The sequence below is a fragment of the Notothenia rossii genome (assembly GCF_949606895.1).
Source record: "Notothenia rossii genome assembly, chromosome: 8".
Classification (NCBI taxonomy): Eukaryota; Metazoa; Chordata; class Actinopteri; order Perciformes; family Nototheniidae; genus Notothenia; species Notothenia rossii.
In genome coordinates this window covers 76640765-76667940 of record NC_136906.1, presented here as the reverse complement: position 1 = coordinate 76667940, position 27176 = coordinate 76640765, and the positions used below count along the sequence as shown (strand labels likewise).

At 41.6% G+C, this 27176-nt stretch overlaps 1 protein-coding gene across 1 annotated transcript in view; it reads right to left on the bottom strand.

The window, feature by feature from the left end:
* Window positions 1–27176, bottom strand: part of man1a1 (mannosidase, alpha, class 1A, member 1) — a 168112-nt gene that overhangs the window by 21652 nt on the left and 119284 nt on the right. Inside the window, exons 5-8 of the mRNA XM_079644772.1 lie at window positions 26801–26895; window positions 11030–11153; window positions 9540–9633; window positions 1416–1531 (exon numbers count right to left, since the gene is read on the bottom strand). Of these exons, the coding sequence (XP_079500898.1) occupies window positions 1416–1531; window positions 9540–9633; window positions 11030–11153; window positions 26801–26895 (429 nt within the window). The remainder of the gene's footprint in view (window positions 1–1415; window positions 1532–9539; window positions 9634–11029; window positions 11154–26800; window positions 26896–27176) is intronic.

Below are 27176 nucleotides of genomic sequence, written 5' to 3'. Positions count from 1 at the left end.
GTGAGCACCATCTGTTCCTACAGTGGTCTCCGCTATCTCCCACTCATGTGCAACTTCAGGAAATTGGTGCATGCTTGAGCAAAATACCTTTCCTCTGTTTTCACCAAAACAACGAGTGAAGTTATTGGTTTATATCGAGCTATATCTGCAGTCAGTGCTAGACATATAGCCTGCTTTAATTGCTTTTTCACAGCCATGCAATTCATGGGTAAAATCCCACTGAAGTTATGGAAAGAAGTCTGGGTCGAACTTGGTGATGGGATTAATTAGCGTTACCGTTTCTATATGAATCATGAGGATACATGTGTGAATGTTCAGCCTTAGTTCTAACATATGGATACGTCGATGTTGTTATTGAGATACAACAATGTAGCATGACTCTGAGTGATAGAAGTACAACAGATTGGAAATCACAGCCCTCAGAGATCAGTGTTAAACATGATGTGACGATCGGGAGAGAAAAGGTGCTTAACAGCCTTCACAGATGGTGCGTTTAGGGACCGGCAGACAACTGACAAACGATGATTTCTGCTTTAGTCGGACAATTACCGCTAACGGGTAAAAACCACATGAACAGAAGATGTTATTGGTTTGTGTAACATGGCAAAACAGACGACGGTTTACAACTGAGTGAGTTGAAAAAGACAAAAAACCTGTCACATATTTTACAAGATGTGATAAAATAATCAGAAAATGTAGTAATGAATAATAATATGAGATGGAGAACATCCTGTCACTGATTCTGTTCCAGTAGAACATGCAGTCTCAGTCCTTCAAACACATTACATATTGTCCTTTGTTCAGCCTTCACATGCTAGAAACACAATAAGAACTAGAATTAAACAACAGGTCGGGCTCTCTTTGTCGAAAAGTAATGGTTATGAAAAGTCTAGGGATACAAGTAGTGATTATGATTGGACTATGAAATGTTAAAAGTGATGTCAAATGTCCTATTTTTTTTACGAAAACAGCTCAAACCAAAATATATTCAGTATTCTATGAAATAAAATAGAGAAAGGTGGGAAGTCCTCACAAATGATAGGCTGGAAGAAGATAATAATTGGCATTTTGGATAGACCAAATGACTCAAATGATGAATCCATTATCAAAGTATATGATTTATTATTGTATAGATGGCTTAATCTTTGCAGGGGAACGAAGAATAATTCCACCTGCAGTTTAATCCCCGAAGAGTCAAAGTCACCTCAACCCTGATTGAAGAGATTACATCTGTGTACGTGATGGCAGCAGCATGTGTGTGTGTGTGTGTGTGTGTGTGTGTGTGTGTGTGTGTGTGTGTGTGTGTGTGTGTGTGTGTGTGTGTGTGTGTGTGTGTGTGTGTGTGTGTGTGTGTGTGTGTGTGTGTGTGTGTGTGTGTGTGTGTGTGTGTGTGTGTGTGTGTGTGTGTGTGTTACCTGCAGGGCATCATAATACATCTTCTTTGCTTCGTCGTCAGTCTTGTCAGACATCAGCCAGGCCTTGAGCAGGTACTCATAGAAACTGTCACCAAGGCCACCCACAGACACGTGATCTGCAACACACACATAAACAGACATTAAAACTCACACACTTAAATACACACAGGCCTCCTACATGCGAGCTGTTTAAGAACACAAGTGTTGGCTCATCCCTAGATCATCATTACGCCCCTTGAAGCACTTTGGGATTACTTTTAGCAATGAATAAAAATACAATTTATTATTATTATTAAATGTATTATCATCATCTGGTTTCAATATTAATATATTTATTAATAACTGCTACCAACTACATAACTGTATACTGAATATTATACATATGTATGCTCACATTGTTACATTTGTATTACTTTGAATCTCATGTTGTTATTTTTAGCTTGATATATGTTCTTTTATCAAATTGTATTGTATATTTTTAAATTACATTAAATGTTTTATTTAATGGTATTTTATTTTCTATTTTATTTTATTCTCAAATGGAGCAACTGTCATGAAACTAAATTCTTCCCCTCTGAATGAACACAATTCAGATTCTGATGGCAAGGGTGAGATACATGTGTGCGATATTAACAACCTGTGATTTATTGCAGCATTATGTGTGTGTATGTGTATGTGTGTGTGTGTGTGTGTGTGTGTGTGTGTGTGTGTGTGTGTGTGTGTGTGTGTGTGTGTGTGTGTGTCTATTTAACCGTTAGAGCCAACAGAATCGAGGGGAAGTTCCTAAAATCCATCTAAACATTACCCATTGGTGAATGAGTGCTGCGCAGCCAGAATGCCCCGTAACCGGAAGCTGCGATACACTCTGGTGGCTATCGTGTGTGTGTGTGTGTGTGTGTGTGTGTGTGTGTGTGTCTATGTCTGTGTCTCTGTGTCTCTGTGTGTGTGTGTGTGTGTGTGTGTGTGTGTGTGTGTGTGTGTGTGTGTGTGTGTGTGTGTGTGTCTATGTCTGTGTCTCTGTGTGTGTGTGTGTGTGTGTGTGTGTGTGTGTGTGTGTGTGTGTGTGTGTGTGTGTGTGTGTGTGTGTGTGTGTGTGTGTGTGTGTGTGTGTGTGTGTGTGTGTGTGATTGTATGTGGACCTGCTGTACTTTAGCAGATTGTGAGTGAAGGCTCATCCATATGCATGTGTCATTAACAGAGTCCAGCCCTGTGTGTGCAGCGCAGAGATTAAATGTCAGCTGTGATCATCTTATAGAGAAGAGAAAGGAGACAAAGGGACAAAGGTGTGTGGGTTTATGAAAAGCACCTGGCCTTCTGTGAGTTCAATAGTAACGAGATGAAAAAACCTATTGATTATACAAGTCATGAAAAGCTATTAGAAATTCATTAAAACACATATTTCTAATTCATACTTTGAGGGTGGAAACTATGACTCAGCAAGTGGTAACATAACAGCCAGAAAGAAGTAATCAAAGCTTCACTCTTCTGTGTTTGAACAGCACATAAAAAACCCTTTTGGATATTTAGATTGCAAACATCCCATGGTCATAATTTATTCAACAAATGCACTCCCATTACTATTGCATAATCTCTTTCTAAACGAGAAACTCTCTCTGACTAAGACAAGCATGAAAGCTTCTCTCTCTTTAGTTGATTATTTCTGAGTTTGAGTGGGTATTTTTTCTGTTAAAACTTGCCTTTTCTATTCAGTATTTCTAATTGAATATGTCACAATTTACATAATCTACTTGGATGAAAACACAGTTACTGGCTCTGGTTAAGAGTGTCAGCTAAATGCCAACAATTATAACTGTGGATGTGCTTTTGCTCAATGTTTTATGCAACAGAGAACACAAGTAAGTAGACTAGAGGTGCAGCTCCACATTTAACCAGCACTGACACTAGCTGCCCTCCGATCAAGAGGGTTCTGAAGCAGATATAATTAAGTATAACATAAAAAAACCTTTAATGTTTAAAAAGCTCTTTATTTTTCTCATACTGCCTGTGCTGCAGCACCTATTTTCACCCTCTGTCTGAAACCAGAGCCCAGTCTGCTCTGATTGGTTAGCTGGCCGGCTCTGTTGTGATTGGTTAACCGCTTAGAGATGTCCCGCCCCTTAGTTTCTCACATTGGGGGTGTTTCTCAATGTCGAGGAAGGATGCTCCAGAGCCACTATCTCAAGCATACTACGTCATCGAGTGCCGCCGAAGGACTGTTCCAACGTCCAGCATACTTGGAATTCTACCGAGCCCTGTGTACTTCGTAGCGAGACATTTTCGAGGCTGCACATGTGTAGACTCCGCGGTCTTAGAATCCCCACAATGCTTTGCGCACGGACCAAATTTCCCAAATCTGTGGCGGAAAATGTAAGGCGGGGCCTCTCATATGACGCACACCTGCACACTTGCTCGCCTGTTCCACTCTTCGTTTTCTGAATGCTAGGAAGTATTCTTGGCTCACTTCTGAAGCAAGTGACTCGGAAGACATGTGCTACCAAGCAAGCGTACTCGACATTGAGAAACACCCACAATGTGTTGGAGTGCAAGCCAATAGGAGCGTGAGTTTTACATAGAGATGTCACTATGTTATTTTGCACACAAACCTAACTGTACAGCTGCAATGTTTTCAATGCTATCATCCAACTCTCAGCAGGAAAGTACGTCCCAAAAGAAGGGCGAACTATTCCTTTAATTACCCGGCTCCTTTTATATAGAAGCCATGTCTTTTTTAGGTTGTTCTGAAGTTCAATTTCTGCTCTCTAGTGGTCAAAAATCTCTTAAAGCTGCCTTAAAAAATGGGTTGAGAAATGGAAGTTGATATCGAGCACATCTCCTGCCTCTTGTCAGTCACTTTCATTATATTTACTCTCCTGGGAGTTTTCTCTGACATATGACAAGGCATAAAAAAAGCTGCTTTCTTTCCTAAACTATACCTAACATCCCAGCTACATTATATATAGTTATCCTTCTGTAGCTCCATATGTTGCTCTCTTCACCCTCATATTCCCACTCTATCATTATGTCCATTACCTGTTCAGCTTCACGCTCTGAAGAGTCTGGTAATCGATGTGAAATGACAGCCTTTTACCACAACATGCCGATAAAGCAGACAGGTGAACGGACACATGCTGTTTAGGAGACCGGGGAGTTTAAAAATACTCGACAGAGACTCAGCTGGGTTGCAGTGATGTAAAGAGAGTGGAAAGACAGGTATGAGGAGGTGTGAAGAGAGGAAGGAAGGGAAGAATGGACAGGACACTTTAGCAACACTGCCCAAAGAGCTGGAAATATGTCAAATCAATCAATATTGTTATTTGCATTTGTATATCTTATAAAGCCATTATATTTTATTTTATTCTTTAACTTTTGGAATTTGTAATGCTATTTAATTTTTAGTCCTGAAATATTTTGGACTGTTTATTTCTTGTGTCTTAATTTCTATTATTGCCTTATTATTGTTTTTTTATGCTGATGCAATGCAAACATGTCCCAAATTGGGATCAATAAAGTATCTATCTATCCATCCATCCACCTACCTACCTACCTACCTACCTACCTACCTACCTACCTACCTACCTACCTACCTACCATCCACCCATCCATCCACCTACCTACCAACCATCCATCCACCTACCTACCTACCCACCTACCTACCTACCTACCTACCTACCTACCTACCTACCATCCATCCATCCACCTACCTACCTACCTACCTACCTACCATCCACCTACCTACCTACCTACCATCCACCTACCTACCTACCTACCTACCTACCTACCTACCTACCTACCTACCTACCAACCAACCATCCATCCATCCACCTACCTACCTACCTAACATCCACCTACCATCCATCCACCTACCTACCTACCTACCAACCATCCATCTACCTACCATCCATCCATCCAACTACCATCCATCCATCCATCCACCTACCTACCTACCTACCTACCTACCTACCTACCTACCTACCTACCTACCTACCTACCTACCTACCTACCTACCTACCTACCTACCTACCTACCTACCTACCTACCTACCATCCACCTACCTACCTACCTACCAACCATCCATCTACCTACCTACCATCCATCCATCCATCCATCCACCTACCTACCTACCTACCTACCTACCACCCATCCACCTACCTACCTACCTACCTACAAACCATCCATCCACCCACCTACCTACCTACCTACCTACCTACCTACCTACCTACCTACCTACCTACCTACCTACCTACCTACCTACCATCCATCCATCTACCATCCACCTACCTACCTACCTACCACCTACCATCCACCCATCCACCTACCTACCTACCTACTTATCTACCTACCTACCAACCATCCATCCACCTACCAACCTACCATCCATCCATCCACCTACCTACCTACCATCCACCTACCATCCATCCATCCATCTACCTACCTACCTACCAACCATCCATCTACCTACCTACCATCCATCCATCTACCTACCATCCAACTACCATCCATCCATCCACCTACCTACCTACCTACCTACCTACCTACCTACCTACCTACCTACCTACCATCCACCTACCTACCTACCTACTTACCTACCATCCATCCACCTACCTACCTACCTACCAACCTACCTACCTACCTACCTACCTACCTACCTACCATCCATCCACCTACCTACCTACCATCCACCTACCATCCATCCATCCATCTACCTACCTACCAACCATCCATCCATCTACCTACCTACCAACCATCCATCCATCTACCTACCTACCATCCATCCATCTACCTACCATCCAACTACCATCCATCCATCCACCTACCTACCTACCTACCTACCTACCATCCACCCATCCACCTACCTACCTACCAACCATCCATCTACCTACCTACCATCCATCCATCTACCTACCATCCAACTACCATCCATCCATCCACCTACCTACCTACCTACCTACCTACCTACCTACCTACCTACCTACCTACCTACCTACCTACCTACCTACCTACCTACCTACAAACCATCCATCCACCTACCTACCTACCTACCATCCATCCACCTACCATCCACCTACCTACCATCCACCCACCCACCTACCTACCTACCTACCTACCTACCTACCTACCTACCTACCTACCTACCTACCTACCTACCTACCTACCTACCTACCTACCTACCTACCTACCTACCTACCTACCTACCTACCTACCTACCTACCTACCTACCATCCATCCACCTACCAACCATCCATCCACCTACCTACCTACCTACCTACCTACCTACCTACCTACCTACCCAACCACCCATGTTAAAGAAGACTGAACAAAAATATACTTTTATGTAAAAAACTGAGCTGAAAAAACAGCTTAAGAAATTGTTCATATTTGATCTTAAATGTAGAATTTAGACCTAATATTTTATTTATTTGGTACTTTTCAAAAAGTATAATGCAACTAAATTGGGTATTACAAGAGTTAATGACATATTGAAAGAATAATAAATGATAACTAAAACTGGGTAACAAGAGGGATCATAACAAATGTAAGAAATAATCTGAATTTAAATAAACCATTATTTCTACTTATAAATAAAACGTATTCAAAGTCCAAACTAAAAGCTGCCTCACCATAAAAAAACAACTAATAATTACTTTGATTAAAATTAAACTGATGACTGTTTTCTTAATTCGTTTTTTGGTTCATTAAATTAGAGTAAATAGACGTGAAATAGATATCTCTCACAGTTGTTCAAAACATGATGTGTTGAGGAGATGAATCAAAAGCCTATTTATTATAATATTAGATGGAGAAAACACACATATTGATATTTAAAGGGGTCATATTATGCTCACGTGCAGGTTCATATTTGTATGTTAGCCAATAGCGAGTGATACTTAGTGATGTCACAACCATAATAAATCATAGAAAGTTTTTCCCAAAGCTTTAAAAATGGTGACAGGAGATTATTAAGAAGAAACATAATTACAGTAGGGGCAAGTTCATCACTCTTGAAACCATCAAATCTGAGCCGTAAAGTGATTATTATACCAGAAGGATATTTGCATTCCTGGTTGATTTACGTGCAAATTACAGGTATGGAACATTTTTCTTTGGAAAGAGCATCAGAAGTGCATTGCAGTAATCCAGACAAGTGGTAATTTGCATGCATTAGTGTTTCAGCGTCACCTTTAGAAAGAAAAGGTTGAACTTCACTGACACTCACGAGAAAAATGCTAATTTCATGACTGTTTCTGATATCGTTCTCAAAGTCCAGGGTGCTATTAACCCAAAGAGTTCAACATGTGATTTCCATTTTAATTACACGGTGGTCAGGAGTGTAATTACCGTCTCTCTCTCTCTCTATTCTTCTGAGGGAAATCATGAGCAAGTTTTGCATTTTATTACAGAGTAGAACGCTTTTGGCCACTCGCTCTTTAAAACCCAGAGAAAACCAGCCCTCTGTACTGCCGGTTAATTAGACTTGTCCACTGTGTTGCAATAAGCTCTAAGGAGTATGAACAACACACTGACAACCTAAATCCACTTTAATTTGAGTGTTTACCCAGCAACTGGAATATCTAGTTCCTACCAGAATACTAGGGTGCAGCTCTAAGTCAAGTGTTCAACACGCATGTGTGCAATGAGCTTGTAAGATTGCTAGCTTAGCTCGATAAAAACTGTATTATAAGAAATAGAAAAAACCTTGATTATTCGACTGAGATTAAGAATATTTTTGGTCATATTTGAAAGATTACTGTAATGGATGAGTCATGTTTTAATGCTGAATGACCTTTTTCAAAGAAACTATAGGCACATATCTTGAATTTTCAGTTTTCTTTGGAGAAACTCAGTTATCGATGAAAATCTACTAAACGAAATGTCAACAAAATGATTGGAGTGTTAGTCGACTAAAGGTCCTTACACACCAATCCGATTTCGGCTGTCGATAGATGTCTGGCCGTCGATGAGCGTCCTGTCGCCCTACTCAGATTGGTGTGTCCCGCCCCGTCTTGTCTTTTCGGCCGTGCCGACACCTTCCGCCGCCGATTCAACGGCAGTCGGCGAAAGAAATCACTCTGATTGGCTGTTCAGCTTAGCGAATCAGTGCATGAGAAGCGAAACGGAAGTGAGGGACCCAAACAAACTATTAAGAAGGCAAATCTGAGATTTCATTTAACTCTAGCTCTCGACACAGGTTGGGGAAAGCCCCATGAGCTTCTCGCTGTAGAGGGAAAATGGAACGCACATGTTTATATCACGCAGTCTGTTCTTCTTCTCTCGGTTATCACGCAGTCTGTCTTCCGGTTGTTGCCTCTTTTGAATGACGAATACACACTACCGCCGCCTGCTGGTAAGGAGAGTTATTGCCACTCACGCATGCGCAGTGCGTACGTGCTACTTGGTCGTCGGCTGAAGTCTTTGCGGTGTGTTCCAGTGTGACTGTTGGCCAAGACCCAGGAGACGTGAGGCGCAGAACAGTCGGGGTCCGTCGGAACGTGTTCTTTGGTGTCAGTTTGGTGTGTAGGCCCCTTAAGACTTTCTTTAGTTGAGGACAGGCCTATTAGTTCTTATTAGGCCGCAAAGTTATTCGTATCTTAATCAAAATTGCAATTTGGGCTAGTGCAATTTTAACAGCAGTATGCACATTATTTATTGCAGGCTAAATAAGTGTTAATATTCTTAAATAAGTATTGTGGTGCTGAATGGATGTCGTGGCCTACAGATCGTATTCTATGGACTTAATAAAATACCTTTGTTTGGTACAGACCTTCTTAAAATAATCACAACATGATCAATTTACAAATATATTTCAGTAATAATGAGAAAAAGGTCAAATAGCAATATCACTCAAAATGATCATGAATCTGTTATGCTTCCTGAATTGTGCTGCCCTGTTCTATCCTAATGTTACAATCTGTCTCTCCACAACATTTGTGTGTCAGCGTTTTCACAAATATAAGACACAGAAGCTGTTTGGCTGGGCATCTGAGACTCCTGAGATAAAGGGCAATGTTCCCTCTCAGGCGTTGTCTTGATGCTCAAGTGCTACACGAGAGGGGAATGCAGGAGAAAGGCGAGACAGAGGAAATGGTTTGTGATCTAAAATGTGCGGGTGAAGTGAAGAGGACTTACGTTGGCCCCACTGGCCGCTGTTGGGGTTCAGGTAGTTGGGGTACAGACCCTGAGGTTTGTCCAGGCGATTCAGGACCTTCCTGATGTTCATTACCTAACGATTAAAGAATCAAACACAAATGCAATGAGTTAAGTTCACTTCAAACACAACAAGTGAGCATACGGTATGTAAAGAGAGTATATGAAACACTCTGATAATACAGAAACTAACAAATATCATTCAAGATTCGAGGCTTTATTGTCATGTGCACATTAGCTACAGTGTATTATGTCCCAGGCTCCTCCAACAGCGCAACATGAATATATACAGGACATAAAGCAAATCAAATAGTGCAAGAGAATTAGCTTTATTAACTATATCCATTAACAATATCCTGCATTATATCTGCTACTGGACATTTGTATTTCTACATGTATATATATATATGTTTTTTTGTTGTTGTACTTTTTAATGCTATTTTATTTCTAACATATTTTGGACTGTTTATTTCTAGTGTCTTAATTTCTCTTATGTACATTGCCTTGTTTTTTATGCTGCTGCAACGCAAACATTTCCCAAATTGGGATCAATAAAGTGCTGTCTGTCTGTCTGTCTGTCTGTCTGTCTGTCTGTCTGTCTGTCTGTCTGTCTGTCTGTCTGTCTGTCTGTCTGTCTGTCTGTCTGTCTGTCTGTCTGTCTGTCTGTCTGTCTGTCTGTCTGTCTGTCTGTCTGTCTGTCTGTCTGTCTGTCTGTCTGTCCGTCATTCGTCTGTCCGTCATTCGTCTGTCTGTCTGTCTGTCTGTCTGTCTGTCTGTCTGTCTGTCTGCCTGTCTGTCCGTCATTCGTCTGTCCGTCCGTCTGTCTGTCTGTCTGTCATTCGTCTGTCTGTCTGTCTGTCCGTCTGCCTGTTTGTCTGTCTGTCTGTCTGTCTGTCTGTCTGTCTGTCGGTCTGCCTGTCTGTCTGTCTGTCGGTCTGCCTGTCTGTCTGTCTGTCTGTCTGTCCGTCATTCGTCTGTCCGTCTGCCTGCCTGCCTGTCTGTCCGTCATTCGTCTGCCTGCCTGCCTGCCTGCCTGTCTGTCTGTCTGTCTGTCTGCCTGTCCGTCATTCGTTCGTCTGTCCGTCCGTCTGCCTGTTTGTCTGCCTGTCTGTCTGTCATTCGTCTGTCCGTCATTCGTCTGTCCGTCTGTCTGTCTGTCTGCCTGTCCGTCATTCGTTCGTCTGTCCGTCCGTCTGCCTGTTTGTCTGCCTGTCTGTCTGTCTGTCATTCGTCTGTCCGTCTGCCCGCCCGCCCGCCCGCCCGCCTGCCTGCCTGCCTGTCTGTCTGTCTGTCTGTCTGTCTGTCCGTCCGTCTGCCCGTCTGTCTGTCTGTCTAAAAGTTAGAGTAAAAGGATGATTCTTTGACATTACAGTCACGTCTAAAGTGCAAGAGAGCAAGTGGAAATCCTGTGCAAAAGCAGCCATTGACTGTGAAAAAAGATAATACCATGTATTCCCGTGTGTGTCCGTTACCTTCTGTGCAAACTCAGGATTCCCAGAGAGCTTGCTGAGGTGCATGAACTCTAAATGCAGCGTGCCGTACTCTGCCAGGATGCTGCTGCCGCCAGACGCCCAGGGCCAGTTCCTCCCAACACCGCTGGAAGAAGATGAGAAGAGACTTTAGGAACGCATACAAGTTAGAAAAAGATCACTCGTCACCGGCTTGAGCTTGAATCTCAGGATCCATGTGTTTGTGATCCTCTCCAGAATGGAAGTAGTCTGAGAGCATACAGAGCATCAACTAGTTCCTGAACAGTGTCCTTCACATGCTGATATTACACAGTCACAAGATGGAGGAATACCGGTTCTTGTTAATCATACATCCTGTCATGAACTAAATACTGAGTTTTTTCTAAAAATGTTGCCTTTTTTCCCCTCAAAATTCAGAACTTTCCCAAAATCTTAAAATCGTGACTTTTCTCAACATCCTGACGTTTTTCTCAAAATTCTAACTTTTTCTCAAAATTCTCACTTTTTCTCAAAATTCTCACTTTTTCTAAATACTTAAAAATGTTAATATTCCTTCGTCCCCGGCTTGATCTTCAATCTCAGGATCCATGTATCTGTGATCCTCTCCAGAATGGAAGTAGTCATCACATACAGAGCATCAACTAGTTCCTGAACAGTGTCCTTCACATGCTGATATCCAAGAGAGGGAGTTCCACAGTCACAAGATGGAGGAATACAGGTTCTTAGGTAATCAAACATCCTGTCATGTACACAATACTGACTTTTTCTCAAAATGTTGGCTTTTTTCTGAAAATATCAAAATTCTGACTTTCGTAAAATCTCGAAAGAAATTCTCAAAATGTTGAATTATTTTTTTTATTACGACTTTTTCCTCAAAATTCTGACTTTTTCTCAACAATTTCTGACTTTTTTCTTAAAATCTAAAAATTCTGACTTTTTTCTCAAAATCTAAAAATTCTGACTTTTTTCTCAAAATCTAAAAATTCTGACTTTTTTCTAAAAATTCTAACTTTTTTCTCAACATTCTGACTTTTTCTCAAAATTCTGACTTTTTCTCAAAATTCTGACTTTTTCTCAAAATTCTTACTTTTTTCTCAAAATCTAAAAAAATTCTAACTTTTTTCTCAAAACCTCAAAATTCTGACTTTTTCTCTAAATCTCAAAATTCTGACTTTCACTAGATGGAGGAACAGAAAGCAGTATTCAATGTTTACTTCAGATTAGCTCCACGTCAGAAATGATCATGCTTGTCATATGTCTATCTCCATAGAGGCTGAATCATCATGTTAATCACATAGCTATCATATGCCTCAAACAGTCCTGATGCTCTTCTAGGTAATCACATCCTGTCATGTTCACAGCTACAGTTGGGATACCTTTGTTATCATGTTGCTCTCATGCTGGAAGAGGACATTCAGTGTTTTCCCAACAATAAAGCAAAAAACAGAATACTGCCATAAAACATACAAAACAAATGTATTTTAATTTCAGAGGATGAGCATCGTAGGAGGAAATTACATTTGAAGCATCAGTGTACACGTACTGCTTTACAGCAGATGTGTGTCTCTGTAGTTGGCGTAAAGAAGTGGAATACAAAGTATAAAGAAAGCGTAATTAGACAGTATGAAGTTGACTTTTGATTGTGTATTTGTAAGCAACTGTGAGTGAAAGAATATTGCCTTTATTTTACTTTATGGTTATTTCATTTTATTTAATAAGGTTTTCGTCTCCCTGCTCCTTTCCACCATGCGCTATAAAAACCAGTATAAGTGTACACGTTTTGTAGAGTGTAAATGTTTTGTAAAGTGTACACGTTTTGTTTTAAAATAACTGCCAAAGGTAACACATTTTAAATATAGTTAGACATATTTAAAGGTAATTTACAGCATTCATTATTATTATCTAATTCTTAACTGTGAATGGTTTTCATTTATTTAACATTATAAATGTATTAGTCTGGCCAATCCAAGACTTCAATGCTGAAGGGCCAATGGATCTATGGTGGGGGTCAGCACAAAGGTCAAGACAACCCACATTTGAAAGGGAGACAACGGATGACCAAGAAACTAGTGACTTGCTCAATTCCTTTGTGAGGGATCTATGAAGAACAGGACAACAGCAGCACTACTGGTATTTAGTATACCAGCAATCGAGGGTTGACAAGTTTCCTACCACTTAAATTTCAAATAATTGTGTTAATTACTTATTGTAAAGCATTTGAACATTCTTTTGTGTCACATGTTCATTATTAAGTTGATGCATAACTGTATAGTATCTTAATTATTGAAAATATAAGGTGTCTAAAAATGGCAACCGTATTTTCAGTTTTGGCAACCAAAAGCTGAGGCCTGGTTGCCTGGCAACCACTTTTAAAAGTTAGCGTTGAGCCCTGAAAGTGTACATGTTTTGTAAAGTGTACGTGTTTTGTAAAGTGTACATGTTTTGTAAAGTGTACATGTTTTGTTTAAAATAACTGCCATGTGTGGAATAAACAAAAAAACAATAAACAAAAAAAAGAAAGAAAGGGTTTCTGTTAAAAAAAAACATGGCAACAAAGATATTTATGTAAAAGAGCTGCACGATGTTTGAAACTTCAAGTTCATTATTTGACATCTTCTTTTCAGCCACAAACAGTCAAAGTGACCTGGTTTTAACTTGAGTGTTTCCTCACTTTATTCTGAGTCATGGTAGAAGAAATAATTCATGAGAACAAAGCAAAGCCAGCTTGTCTCAATATTAAAGTGACAGCTGAAAAGAGGCGATAAATCCTGAAAAAGGTCAGCTTAACACTCAGTGAGTCATACTTTAAAATATGAAGACTATTAAAAAGTTCTGGTAATTTACACGTTATTTTAAAAAGCCATCTTTTGCTTCAGTGACATTTACAAAACAGATTCTTAAAAAGGACATCGACTGCGTTACATTAATGACACTAAAAGCTAACCTCACGCTCCATCCGTCATATTTATGGGAGCATTCGTTTCTTTTTTTTCACACACACTTTGTTTGGCACGATTATTATTCTGTGTGGTGTCTCTAGGTCAGTCAATCTTAAGGACCCCACCCTCTCCCGTGACATTGCATGAAGTGACAAGGACGTTGCGTAACTCTCAGACCATATGTGAACGTTTCTAACCTCCAGCCCGCTTGAAAAGGACAGAAGACCTAGCAACAGGTGTGTGTGTGTGTGTGTGTGTGTGTGTGTGTGTGTGTGTGTGTGTGTGTGTGTGTGTGTGTGTGTGTGTGTGTGATCATTAGAGCCACTGACAGATGACTTCCAGGCTCACGACTGATGACTCTGGTGGCTATGCATCAAGTGACTACTCATGAATACATATTAACAATCCACCACACACTGAAACACACACTGTACTACAACATCTGCATGTAGGTACACACACACACACACACACACACACACAGACACACACACACACACACACACACACACACACACACACACACACACACACACACACACACACACACACACACACACACACACACACACACACACACACACACACACACACACACACACACACACACACACACACACACACACACACACACACACACACACACACACACACACACAGAGAAAGGAGGAAGAGGAACAGGAGTGTGATTTGGGAGAAGAGCCATAAACACACACACTCACATTTTCAAAGAGGTGGATGAACACACCAATTATCCCCCTTCAACTCATCCTGCTGCACAAGCCATCATTAGTTTCCCATTACACCGCAAGATTTAATCAAGTCCACCAGAGAGGACCACCGAGAGAGAGAGAGAGCGAGACCAGGGTCAGAGGTTTGTAGCTGAGTGTGTGTGTGTGTGTGTGTGTAAAACATAAATTAAAAAAAACCTAAAGGCTAAGATAGATAGATAGATAGATAGATAAAATGTAATTACATAACATATGTATACAAGCAAAAACAGTAAGAGATGTGGTTTGAAATACAATGCATGAACTGAGTGAACTGTGATTGAAATATTACGTGAATGCTAGTAAACCAAATAACAAAGATGGAGTCAGGGAGATGCAGCTGCTGCTTTTTGGGGTGAAATGAAGTTATTTCAAAAGCTACCGAGGAGCATTCAGACCTGTTCTCTAATGGAAACTCTTTGTCGCTCCGGTCACTTCCTGTGCTTGGGTTTGAAAACTGGCATTCATCCATTGACATACTGTACGGCACAATACCACTGGAATAGTCCATGTGATGGGAGTCCTCTGTTGTGTTTGACTACTGAAGCAGAGGAGAGCTGCATGTGGCCCAGTTTACACATTACTGTTAGCAACAAGCACGCTCTACATCAGGGGGGTCCAAACTACTATTTTAAAATCAGCCCTCACTCAAATTAAAAAAGTATAATGACTTAAAGGTCACCTATCGTGCAAAATCCTCTTCTTCATGTCTCTTCTACATCAACATGTGTCCCCTCTTCTTCATGTCTGTTCTCCATCAACATGTGTCCCCTCTTCTCCATGTCTCTTCTACATCAACATGTGTCCCCTCTTCTTCATGTCTCTTCTACATCAACATGTGTCCCCTCTTCTTCATGTCTCTTCTACATCAACATGTGTCCCCTCTTCTCCATGTCTCTTCTACATCAACATGTGTCCCTTCTTCTTCATGTCTCTTCTACATCAACATGTGTCCCCTCTTCTTCATGTCTCTTCTACATCAACATGTGTCCCCTCTTCTTCATGTCTCTTCTACATCAACATGTGTCCCCTCTTCTTCATGTCTCTTCTACATCAACATGTGTCCCCTCTTCTTCATGTCTCTTCTACATCAACATGTGTCCCCTCTTCTTCATGTCTCTTCTACATCAACATGTGTCCCCTCTTCTTCATGTCTCTTCTACATCAACATGTGTCCCCTCTTCTTCATGTCTCTTCTACATCAACATGTGTCCCCTCTTCTTCATGTCTCTTCTACATCAACATGTGTCCCCTCTTCTTCATGTCTCTTCTACATCAACATGTGTCCCCTCTTCTTCATGTCTCTTCTACATCAACATGTGTCCCCTCTTCTTCATGTCTCTTCTACATCAACATGTGTCCCCTCTTCTTCATGTCTCTTCTACATCAACATGTGTCCCCTCTTCTTCATGTCTCTTCTACATCAACATGTGTCCCCTCTGTGGAAAGAGACTCTGAAAGTTTCAGGAACAAAGATTCTCTCTCTTTTTGATCCATTTCTATAAAAACCTGTCTGAAAATGGGCTGATCAGATTTTGGCCACTTTATGATGTCATAACGATTTTTTGTCTTGTGTAACCATTAGCCAATCAGCAACCAAGGTAACCCCCCCCACACCTTATCACCTGAATCTCCTCCTTAAATATATTACACAGTATTCATGTGTTCATAGGCCCACTTTTCAAATACATTCAGTTGAAAACATGTTCTAAGTTGATAAGAAAAAAGCCCAATAACAAAGATACCTAACAACCTTGAAATATCCCCTTCACATTTCCTCTTATAAGCAATCTGAAGCTTTAAGTGATGAGCTGCTAACAGTTAAATAAAGTAAACCCTATGGAGAGCTGTGAGCTGTTTTTTTCTGACAGCATTTTCAAGTATCAAGAATAATTGACCTACATTGGATTGACTTTTCCAACTTATCACAGAACTTATGAGGTAATAAACCTCTGGTGAGAGGCCCAGCCCGTCGTATATATTTTTCTGTATGAGGCCCTCGGGGAAAACAGTTTGAACACCCCTGCTCTACATGCATGTTCCTCCAAACTCTGAGCTATTGAAACGCTGTTAAGTTTATGACTTCTGCTCATAAGTGGTCCAAATGTGGGAATATATCATGACAGCAGCCTTAACTAGCTTTCATCAAGTTTAAAGACGTTTTGTAACAATGACAAAGCAGTGGAATTTGCTTTAAGATGGTGATGATTGTTGACAGTGCTGTGTGATCTCAGCTGGATTCATTTTCACAGTCGGGGGTATGGAGGTTCATTCATTTCACTAACAGGAGGCAGAGTGATGTCTCTTTTTGTGTCATTTCACTTTGTACCAGACGGCAATAATGTAATGCAGCTCGCTGGGAATAAAAAACCACTACGTAATTCTCTTTGCAGACGTTAATGAAATGTTATGGTGACCTAGAACTAGAGATTATGCAAAGCTTAAAGCAATGTATCAACACTGATATTGAACTTTCATTATAAATCAAGAGATCATCCCCATTTGACAGGACTGATATGGGGCCGTTTGTTCGCTTGGAGTTCATATATTTAAATCCATTTGCTTAGCCCACATTTGATCCTAATCATCCTGTTGCATTAACTGATTAAACGTTCCTTACATTGATGCCACTTTGAACTATACGGGTTTACATTGGAGCAGGTATTCCAGTCCTCATGGTGTCTATGTTATTTGTCTTTTGGGGGTCTCCAAGCTTCTTACTATCCCACCTTTCACACCTGAAGCCAATTTCCTGGCCAGCTGTGAAATGACAAATTCTGGCCTGCTAGTTTTATACCCTCCGTTTGATTCTGCAAGCGCCAACAGCATTGATTTTAATTCTGTGGTGCCAAGCGGTAACCTGGAAAAACAGAAAAGGCTTTCCATCTCCATAAATTAGCGTGTCATGCCAGGAAGTGCCCTCTCACACTCCTCCTAGTATGCCTATTGGAAATAAGTCTTCCAACGTATTCATACTCTGATGAAGTCTATATTTTTGTCCAGTTTTTGGTTTCTATTCTTCTCCTCATTTAATCCATGACCTCCGTTTCCCTCCTGCTTTCCTTCTCTTGAAAATATATCGCCCCCTCCAGGCGCAAAAAGAAAATGTGAATTGCGATAGATTCACAACTTAATTAGAGGCTTTAAATAATGGCTGCCTTTCACTGCCTTAGGTTACTGCCGAGGAGAGCTGCACTGAGACCATCTAGGTGTGTGTGTGTTTGCTTTGAAGACATCTCTGGATACCCCTGAATGCAAGACTTGTCTTTATTGCTTAAAGGTTGCCTCAGAGCAGAAAGACAGTTCCAGTAAGATGTTACTACCATTACTCTGATTGTGTTTCTGTGATTTGTACATGTGTCTCAGTCAGTGGGGGCTTGGACTGGGAGCTGTAGGGTTGTCGGTTCAAGTCCCCGACCAGACATACAAATATGGAGTGTGGACTGCTACTTGGAGAGGTCCCAGTTCAACTCCTGCCCTGCCGTGGTGCCCTTGAGCAAGGCACCGGACACCTTCCTTCCCCCCTCACTCCCATTGCTCCCGGGCGCTTTGCAATAGCTGCCCACTGCTCCTAGTACTAGACTCCTGGAACTAGGATGGGTCAAATGCAGAGGCCACATGTCACTGTGTGTGCTCTGCATGTGTGACCATTAAAGAGGGTTTCATCCCTCCCAATTCTAATTCTATAACTGTGGCCATATTAAGGGCCTACACACCAAGCTGACACCAAAGAACACGTCCCGACGGAACACGACTGTTGCGTCGCCTCACGTCTCCTGCGTCCTGGCCATGTGTCTCACTGGAACACACCGCAAAGACTTCAGCCGACGGCCAAGAAGCACGTACGAACTGCGCATGCGTGAGTGGTAATAACTCTCCTTACCAGCAGGCGGCGGTAGTGTGTATTCGTCATTCAAAAGAGGCAACAACCGGAAGACAGACTGCGTGATAACCGAGAGAAGAAGAACAGACTGCGTGATATAAACAAACAATACATAGCGTGTTCCATTTTCCCTCTACAGCGAGAAGCTCATGGGGCTTTCCCCAACCTGAGTCGAGAGCTGGAGGTAAATGAAATCTCAGATTTGCCTTCTTAATCGTTTGTTTGGGTCCCTCACGTCCGTTTCGCTTCTCATGCACTGAGTCGCTAAGCTGAACAGCCAATCAGAGTGTTTTCTTTCGCCGACAGCCTCCCGATTCACCATGTTGAATCGGCGGCGGAAGGTGTCGGCACGGCCGGAAAGACACAACGGTGCGGTACACACCAATCTGAGTAGGGGGACAGGACGCTCATCGATGGCCAGACGGCCGAAATTGGCTTGGTGTATAAGGACCTTAAGGAACACCGTTATGGTTGAATTCCTTTGTCAATTGGGTGGAGAACTAGTCTGAACCTTTACAAATCATACAAATGTAGACAAAGCACACATCTGAAATAATACAGATGTTTTGGTTGCTTACAGGACTTGTACTCCTTTCAGTTAGCACTAGTATCTTTGACGTAAGAAATCATCATAGCCAAAGTAGAATTAAAATATATATCTTGATCAGTCCATTATTTAGTACCACTTCTTCTGCCTCTTTTTTTTTTTTTTTACTTTTAGGGCAATTAGGGTTTTGTTGTGCTGTTTCTCGTTAAAGTGGCTCAACATGAAAATCCAAACCAGCTGCCTTAAAAGTGAATGAGTTGTCACTTGTCTTTACAAAGCATTGTTAATGTTCCCATCACATCTGGAAGAAAAGGCTTGCTGACAGACTGCCACTTCCCAGGGTCACCCAGAGTGAAAATATCTCTTGGCTGTACTTAATAGAGCTATTCTCCTTCCAGGCCTATTAATCAAACTCTGAGACCCCAAGAGCTCAGGATTGATTGCTTCAGCCTCACAGCCTGTAGCTGGAGGAGTAAATCTGGCCCAGACTGACTTAACATTTCCTTTTATGAGATAAGGAAAAAAGAGAAGGGGCAAAGGATTTAACTTCAACTTTGCAGCGTCATTAAGATGGTGACATTGTTTTGTTATCTGCTGTCATACTGGGAAGGAGACACTTCATTTAAGTCAGTACAATCTTTAATGGTGAGTAAATATAATGTTTATTGTTTTTGTGAAAAAGCCAAATAGTAATACAATGGTGACCTCTGTAATTAAGGGACTAATACCTCATTCAGACCAACGGTGTTTCAGGGCCGGTTCGGAGCTGGAGCTTGAAAAGCACCGGGTTTTCCTGTTCACACCGCAGCGGAGCAGCCTCTTAGCTCCGGAATCCGGTTCGTTTCAAGCACCAACAAATTGTCCGGCTAGAGCAAAAGCACCACATACGTCACGCTTACGTCGAGGCGGGGGCAGGGGGAATCCTCGTTGAATTTAAATTGAAAAACTTTCTTTAAAAGTTGTGATTTAAAGCAAACATATTTAGCAAGAAAGACATTTACATTATTAAAACCTTAAGCTGTTAATTAAAGGGGAAAAGTTGATGTGCAAGTGTTTCTGAGAGTGTGTGGATGTGGGATACAATCATCACCATGAGGCCTGTGGAGGAATGCATAGCTGATTTCAGGACACACACACACACACACACACACACACACACACACACACACACACACACACACACACACACACACACACACACACACACACACACACACACACACACACACACACACACACACACACACACACACACACACACACACACACACACACACACACACACACACACACACACACACACACACACACACACACACACACACACACACACACACACACGCCTCATCCCATTAAGCAAGTCAGTATGCAGTGGGAGTGATTTGCAGGAGCTTTATCAGTCTGAATGTTAATGGAAGAGCTATGGGACATACTGGCTAGAGCAGATAACGCCAGGGTAACTAGTTTGTGTGTGTGTGTGTGTGTGTGTGTGTGTGTGTGTGTGTGTGTGTGTGTGTGTGTGTGTGTGTGTGTGTGTGTGTGTGTGTGTGTGTGTGTTGTGTGTGTGAGAAAAGAAAGTGTCAGTAGAAATAGTGGAAGTTTGTGAAGTAATGCTATGTCTTTCAATGTCAAAACACAACATCTTAATAATGTAGGAAGCCACATTTCTTGCTGTTTTAGTCAAACTGTTCGATTTGATGTTTGTATTACTTTATATATAATGTATGTAGTTTGTTGTATGTTAGTTTGTTTGTGCACATAAATGGTCCGCAAAGGCTAATATCCCAAAGTTCCCTCCACAGGGAGTTTCAACAGAGAATTTGACGGAGAGAGACATCTTGACTGTCTCAAAGAAGCTATCCTTTGCCTTTGTTATACTTCAAGACCAATTATAAAAGCTGAATTCAGGGACAAACTTTCGTCTGACCATCTGTCTGCTGCTGTGCCACCAGATCTGCTCCGGTCAGAGTCTGCAGCAGATCAATTGGACGAATCAATCGGATCTGAGCAGCATTTTCCACTCAGTTAGCGACAATCAATGGGTTCATGCCCAGCGAGAGATAGAGACAGAAAGAGGGAGAGAGATAGAGGCAGACATCAGATTTTTGATAAGGTATTGTACCGTTGATTTATCAGACCTCCCGAGCGTCCTATAAATGTTTCAAGTGTCTGCTTAAGATAAATCCACTGAACATCGAGAAGAGGTTTCCCACTGATCGCCCTGATTGATTATTCCATCATATTTCTTCTGAATTTCCATCATGACGAATGAAGAGTGCTACCGTAAATGTACAGGAAAGGTTATCCTGGTTCGTTACTAGTCTCTTTACATATCAAGCAATTATTCAGAAGCACTTCGTCATAAAAGACATCGTCTGACTTTGTTCAACTTTTTCCCCTGTAAAGGGCGAATGTGGCTGCTACAGTAGGGGGCGCGGTCGCCTTTCAACCAGAAGGTTGTGGGTTCGATCCCAGCCCGTGCGGTCAACATGTCGATGTATCCTTGGGCAAGATACTTAACCCTGAGTTGCTCCCGATGGCCAACGATGTGTGAATGTGTGTGAATGTTAGATCCTAGAGTAAGGTACACTGCTCTGTATGAATGGGTGTGAATGGGTGAATGACATGTAGTATGTAAAGCGCTTTGAGGGGTCTTAAAGACTGGATGAAGCGCTATATAAGTACAGTCCATATGCTGTAATTGTCACTATTTTTGGGGGGCTTTTTCGTTTGCTGCGAGAGTCTAGAAATAGAGGGTGTTGTTGACTGTGAAGCCCCTGCTGAGATGAACGTGTTATTTGTGATATTCGGTTGTTAATAACATTGGATTTATCCCGTAAACTTTATTTCTTATTTCCAGCTTATTAAAGTTACACCCAGACCACTGTGAACCCATTCCACTTTATACACTGATTGAAGGATTTGCCTAGGTAAAGAAGTAAACAATGGGGTAAAGAAGTTCATTCAGATCTTCATGTATTTGACATGTCCTGTATTTACAATTACAAGTCCCTATTCTTCCTCAACATCCTCTAGAAATCTTGTTTCACCTTGCTGTAGTGATCTGCAGGAACACTCTAGGACCCAGGTGTTAAAATACTTTAAATGGTAAATGCACTGCATTTCTATAGCAGTTTCCCAATCTTTGCAACCCCTCAAAGCGCTCTTACTCACATAAGCCAGCATTCACCCATTCATACAGAGGCAGGTGCATTCAAGGTGCAAACATCCCCACACATGCACACAGCATTGTGATGCCACGCCATCAAGAGCAATTTGGGGTTGAGTATCTTGCCCAAGGACACATTGACCTTCAGCTTGGAGAATGACAATCTTCCTCCTGAGCCAAAACCGCCCCACAGTCTGTACTTTTACATTTTCTATAGCGGATGAAGTACTTTCAGATGATTTTGATGTGCTGCGTTCAATACAGTACAACCGTTTCATTCTTAGAAATGAACTTTTGGAAAGATACTTTTTGTTTAATTTGGGTGTTAATTACTAGGGCTGTCCCGAATACCATTTTTCGGGCTCCGGATATTCGGTAGTAATTAGCAGCGACCCGCGTCAACACGTGTATTCAGGGCATTCATTTTGTTATTCTACAGTATTGTTGTTTTATAGCTATTAATCCAATTTGTGTTCTTTGAAATTGAAAAGGATATCACATTGTGTTTGTTACTTTCGTTGCAGTTGTAAATGTCTTAAATGTAATTTGGCTTGGCTTACTATTTATGGACATGCTTTTATTTTGAAGGAGAGGTAGCGCTGTTGACAGGAAGTTGTTGTTGCTATGGAAACAACGTGACAGAGATTAACGGAGAAAAGTAATATCTACATATAAAGACGGAGAAAGTAAACAATAAAGTTTATGGTTAAGTGTTAGCACCCCCCGAAGAGCCACAAGCTCTTACGTTTGTTATTGGAGATTTCAATAAATTCAATTTGAAAAAAAAAAACGGGAAAAAAACGAAAAAACAAACAAAACGAATATTTCCGAATAACGAAATTGAAACGCGAATAGTACTCCAACGAACTAATATTCGGATATTCGAATACTCGGGTACAGCCCTATTAATTAGTGTAAAAAGTCAAATCTTGCTGTCTGAAATGTTCAGAGCAGTTAAGCAAACCAGGTTTAGTTCGAACGCAATAAGACATTTTAAGCTGTGGCCTTGTTTCCAGTGGCTCCTTTTGGGCTTTGCAGATAGCTGCAGGGCCGAGAGATGAGAAATTGCAGAGAGGGAATAAAGGAGGCCATGAAGTGGACGTACAGCAAGGAGAAGATACTGGGTCACTCAAAGTAGATGGATGGACTGAGGACGGACGGAGAGGGAATACAGGACAGTATGGATGCGAAAGAACGTTTTTTTTATAATGCAGAAGAAAGGAATTGAGAGTAAAGGAGAAAGAGAGGAAGGGGGGGAATAGGGATGAAGGGAGAGGAGATAATTGGGCCTCATTTGCAAGTGTGTGTGTGTGTTTTGCAGATTTCCTCGGCTTCAATGTGGGTCAAGGGTATGAAGGCAGTCTAACAGCTCCTAGCTACTGTTTCACAAGGGCTTCACTGATGTTTCTTTTCAACTAACCTTTCATAATGAGAACTTTTCATTTGTTTTAATCAGTCTCTATCCACCATCTTGGACTCATCTGCACTCGGTGAATACAACATATTCAAAGTTAGAGCCTTGACAATATGTTAAGAGCGTTTGTTTATCCCACATTATGAGCAGATCCGTTATAATTCCCATTTAACAAACTTTATTTCTGATCTGTGTATTCATCTAATTAAGCTTCAACAGATTTATAGTTTTTATAATGAGTAAAGCAATGATATGCAGGTTATTGGTTGCTGTCTGATTGAATTCCTTTAAGTGTAAATCTCCACATTTACCTTAGCTTATTATTTGAATGATAATTAGAGGGTTTGTGATACTTGATGTGCTTTGTTAGAAGCTGGAGGCTCTAAGCACAGCGGGGAAGTCATTACGATAAAAACATTTGAAAGTAGTAAAGAAACTACAATGAAGCCTAATTATTAAAGACAGAAAGGATATGTCACTGAAGGTACACTGATAACACCTGTCATTGACTATTATTTAACTAGGATTATAACGCGGCTTGGACCCCATTTACACGCAAACGAACCGAATACGATATCAAAAAAGTATTCCGTTCAAACGAGACCGCTCGAAAGCGCTGGAGACGCTGTAGTACATATGCCGGGCCTGTAAGTGGCGCCACAAAATACACCAAAAGCAGCGAAGAAGACCCCGAGCATGGTTGCCATGGTTGCCCTTCTGTTTATGCCCCGCAGTGGATTTAGGAACATGTAGTTCATGTAATTCTCCATTTCCACTTGTTGCTGATGGTTGTGGTGGAGGGGCTTTAGCAGCAGAGGTGGTGAGAGGCGGGGCTATGGCTTCATCGTTATCAGGAAATGGTCGTATAGGGCGTACACACGGAGCCGTTTGGCCCTCCAGAGCTTTCCGGTTGCAGATCTATCCACCTTGGGCCCGTTATCGTTTGCGGGGTCCGTTTCCGCGTTTCCGTTACGGCCTCGTGTGAACGAACGGGCTATACGTAAGAGAAAAGTAGAGGGTACAACCGTTTGCGTTCTCGTGTAAACAGCAACTTAGTTGAAAACTGATTCTGATTGGTCAATTTGGACATTTCAGAGGTTGTTAATACTTGATAGCAGACTGAGGATCAAGAGACTATGTGTCCTCATATCAAAGGTACTAATATGACGTTTCTCTCCTCTCTTTGGTATATACTTGCTTTCACTTGAGTTGGATACATTTGAATAAGCTGCTTTTGAAACAGCTAGGATATAAAAAACAATGCAAGCTTTTACTGTCGAAGGGATTGTTCCAGTCAACCGTATTGTCACACACGCACACACTATACAGTACATGTGCAGAGATGCATGAATAGCTCTGAATTAGGGGGTCCTAATTTCCCTCCCACAAAGTAATTTCTAGGAAAAACATGCATTTGTTCTTTGGGTACAAGAAGAAAACTTTCCGCAAGAAAAGCACTTTAAGTACCCTGCTCAGTGGTGCATCAGCTACTGTGGAGCTGTGTGTGTGTGGTAATCAATGTGTGTGTGTGTGTGTTCCCAAGCTATCATAGCTCAGTCATGCAGGTAAAGTCATCATCACCAGCAATCTGCTCAGGCCTCTAGGGGATGATGCACACACACACACACACACACACACACACACACACACACACACACACACACACACACACACACACACACACACACACACACACACACACACACACACACACACACACACACACACACACACACACACACACACACACACACACACACACACACACACACACACACACACACACACACACACACACACACACACACACACACACACACACACACACACACACACACACACAATTTCTCCCTGGAGTGTTTTTCACTCCGGTGAGGAGGACAGAGGGGGGGTTGCAGAGTCCATTCACCCGTACAGAGAGTAAGAAAATTAATTTGTCACAGCAGGTTTATCGTCATGACAACCTTCCTTTAATTAACGGGTGACAAACAGCAGGTGTGTGTGTGTGTGTGTGTGTGTGTGTGTGTGTGTCTGGGAAACACTGATAGAAAGAAAACGGAGGGAGACAAACAGTCTTCCCTTCTGATTGACAGGAATAAATGGCGAGAATGGCAGACGTATGGAGGTCCGCTATGATGCTGATACCTTCTTGTGTGTGTGTGTGTGTGTGTGTGTGTGTGTGTGTGTGTGTGTGTGTGTGTGTATGCATCAAAAAGTTCAGGTATGGTTTGGTAAAGGTGACACTCACTGTAGTCATGCAATGGGTTCAGGTGCATGCTTCCAAACAGGGAATTTTAAGACATAACATTTTATGAGATCTGTTTAGAGTCTACCTATTTATATATAATCACAATAAGCTGTTTTTCTACACTGCACATTGTTAATTAAACTCCAATTAATAAGTTATCGTGTTTGTATTACATGTATATAGTTGACTTATTCCTGTTTTTAACTTGCACCATTGTGTCACTTCCAGTTCCACATGTCTTCAGTATAGTGTATGCTGCATTGTCAAAAGTCAAGCAACAACAACTACCTTTTTTAACAGTGAATACAAATCCAAGTCTCTAAAATTAATATTCTTAGGGCAAAGAAATATGGGTTAAATTCTACAAGCAATATAGGCTTTAATCCATCAGGCTGCATCCTATCTGTTTCAAAAGGACAGTCCTGCTATATATCAGCACCACTAACTCGTGTGTGTGTGTGTGTGTGTGTGTGTGTGTGTGTGTGTGTGTGTGCATGTGCAGCGGTCAGAGCCAGCGGCAGCACTGACTGTGTGTCGCAGCAACTTAATAAAGAACCATAACCTCGTCTCGCTGCTCGGAAAACTTTGGGTTTGTGTTTTGAGTGCGAGTTGAGTCGCTGGCATGCGATGAAGAACTAAGCGACTTCTGTCCGACAAGCACGCTCCGTCATGTAAAACTAAAACATCTGAGACAGAGGAGCCTCAGACCACAGAGCTCTTTAAAGTCTCAGAGCATGAAAACAGACCCGCTGCCTCATAGACCACCAGAGAGAAAGAGCCAGTGTGTGTGTGTGTGTGTTTTACCTCTTGAGGTTAAGCAGAGCCCAGGGGATGCCGGTGGGCGTTTTGAAGGCTGGCAGCAGCTTTTCACCCAGCTCCACCGCCTTCCTACGGTAAACCTGAGACAGAAAGAAAGAGCGTTTCATTAAAAAAGGCTTCTGACTCACATTTCACATTTTCTTGATCAACACTGCATCCCACGAGGAAAAAAGAGAATGACTTTCTACTGCACACGATGAGCCTTTTAGACGCATTACTCAAGAATAGTTTGGCTGTCATTTAACCATGGAAACATACGTGGAATTGTAATATATATTTTAGGGCTGTCAAACGATTAACATACTGATGATTTCTATCAACACGTAATGTTGTATCGATGTATATAGAGATGTACTACAGC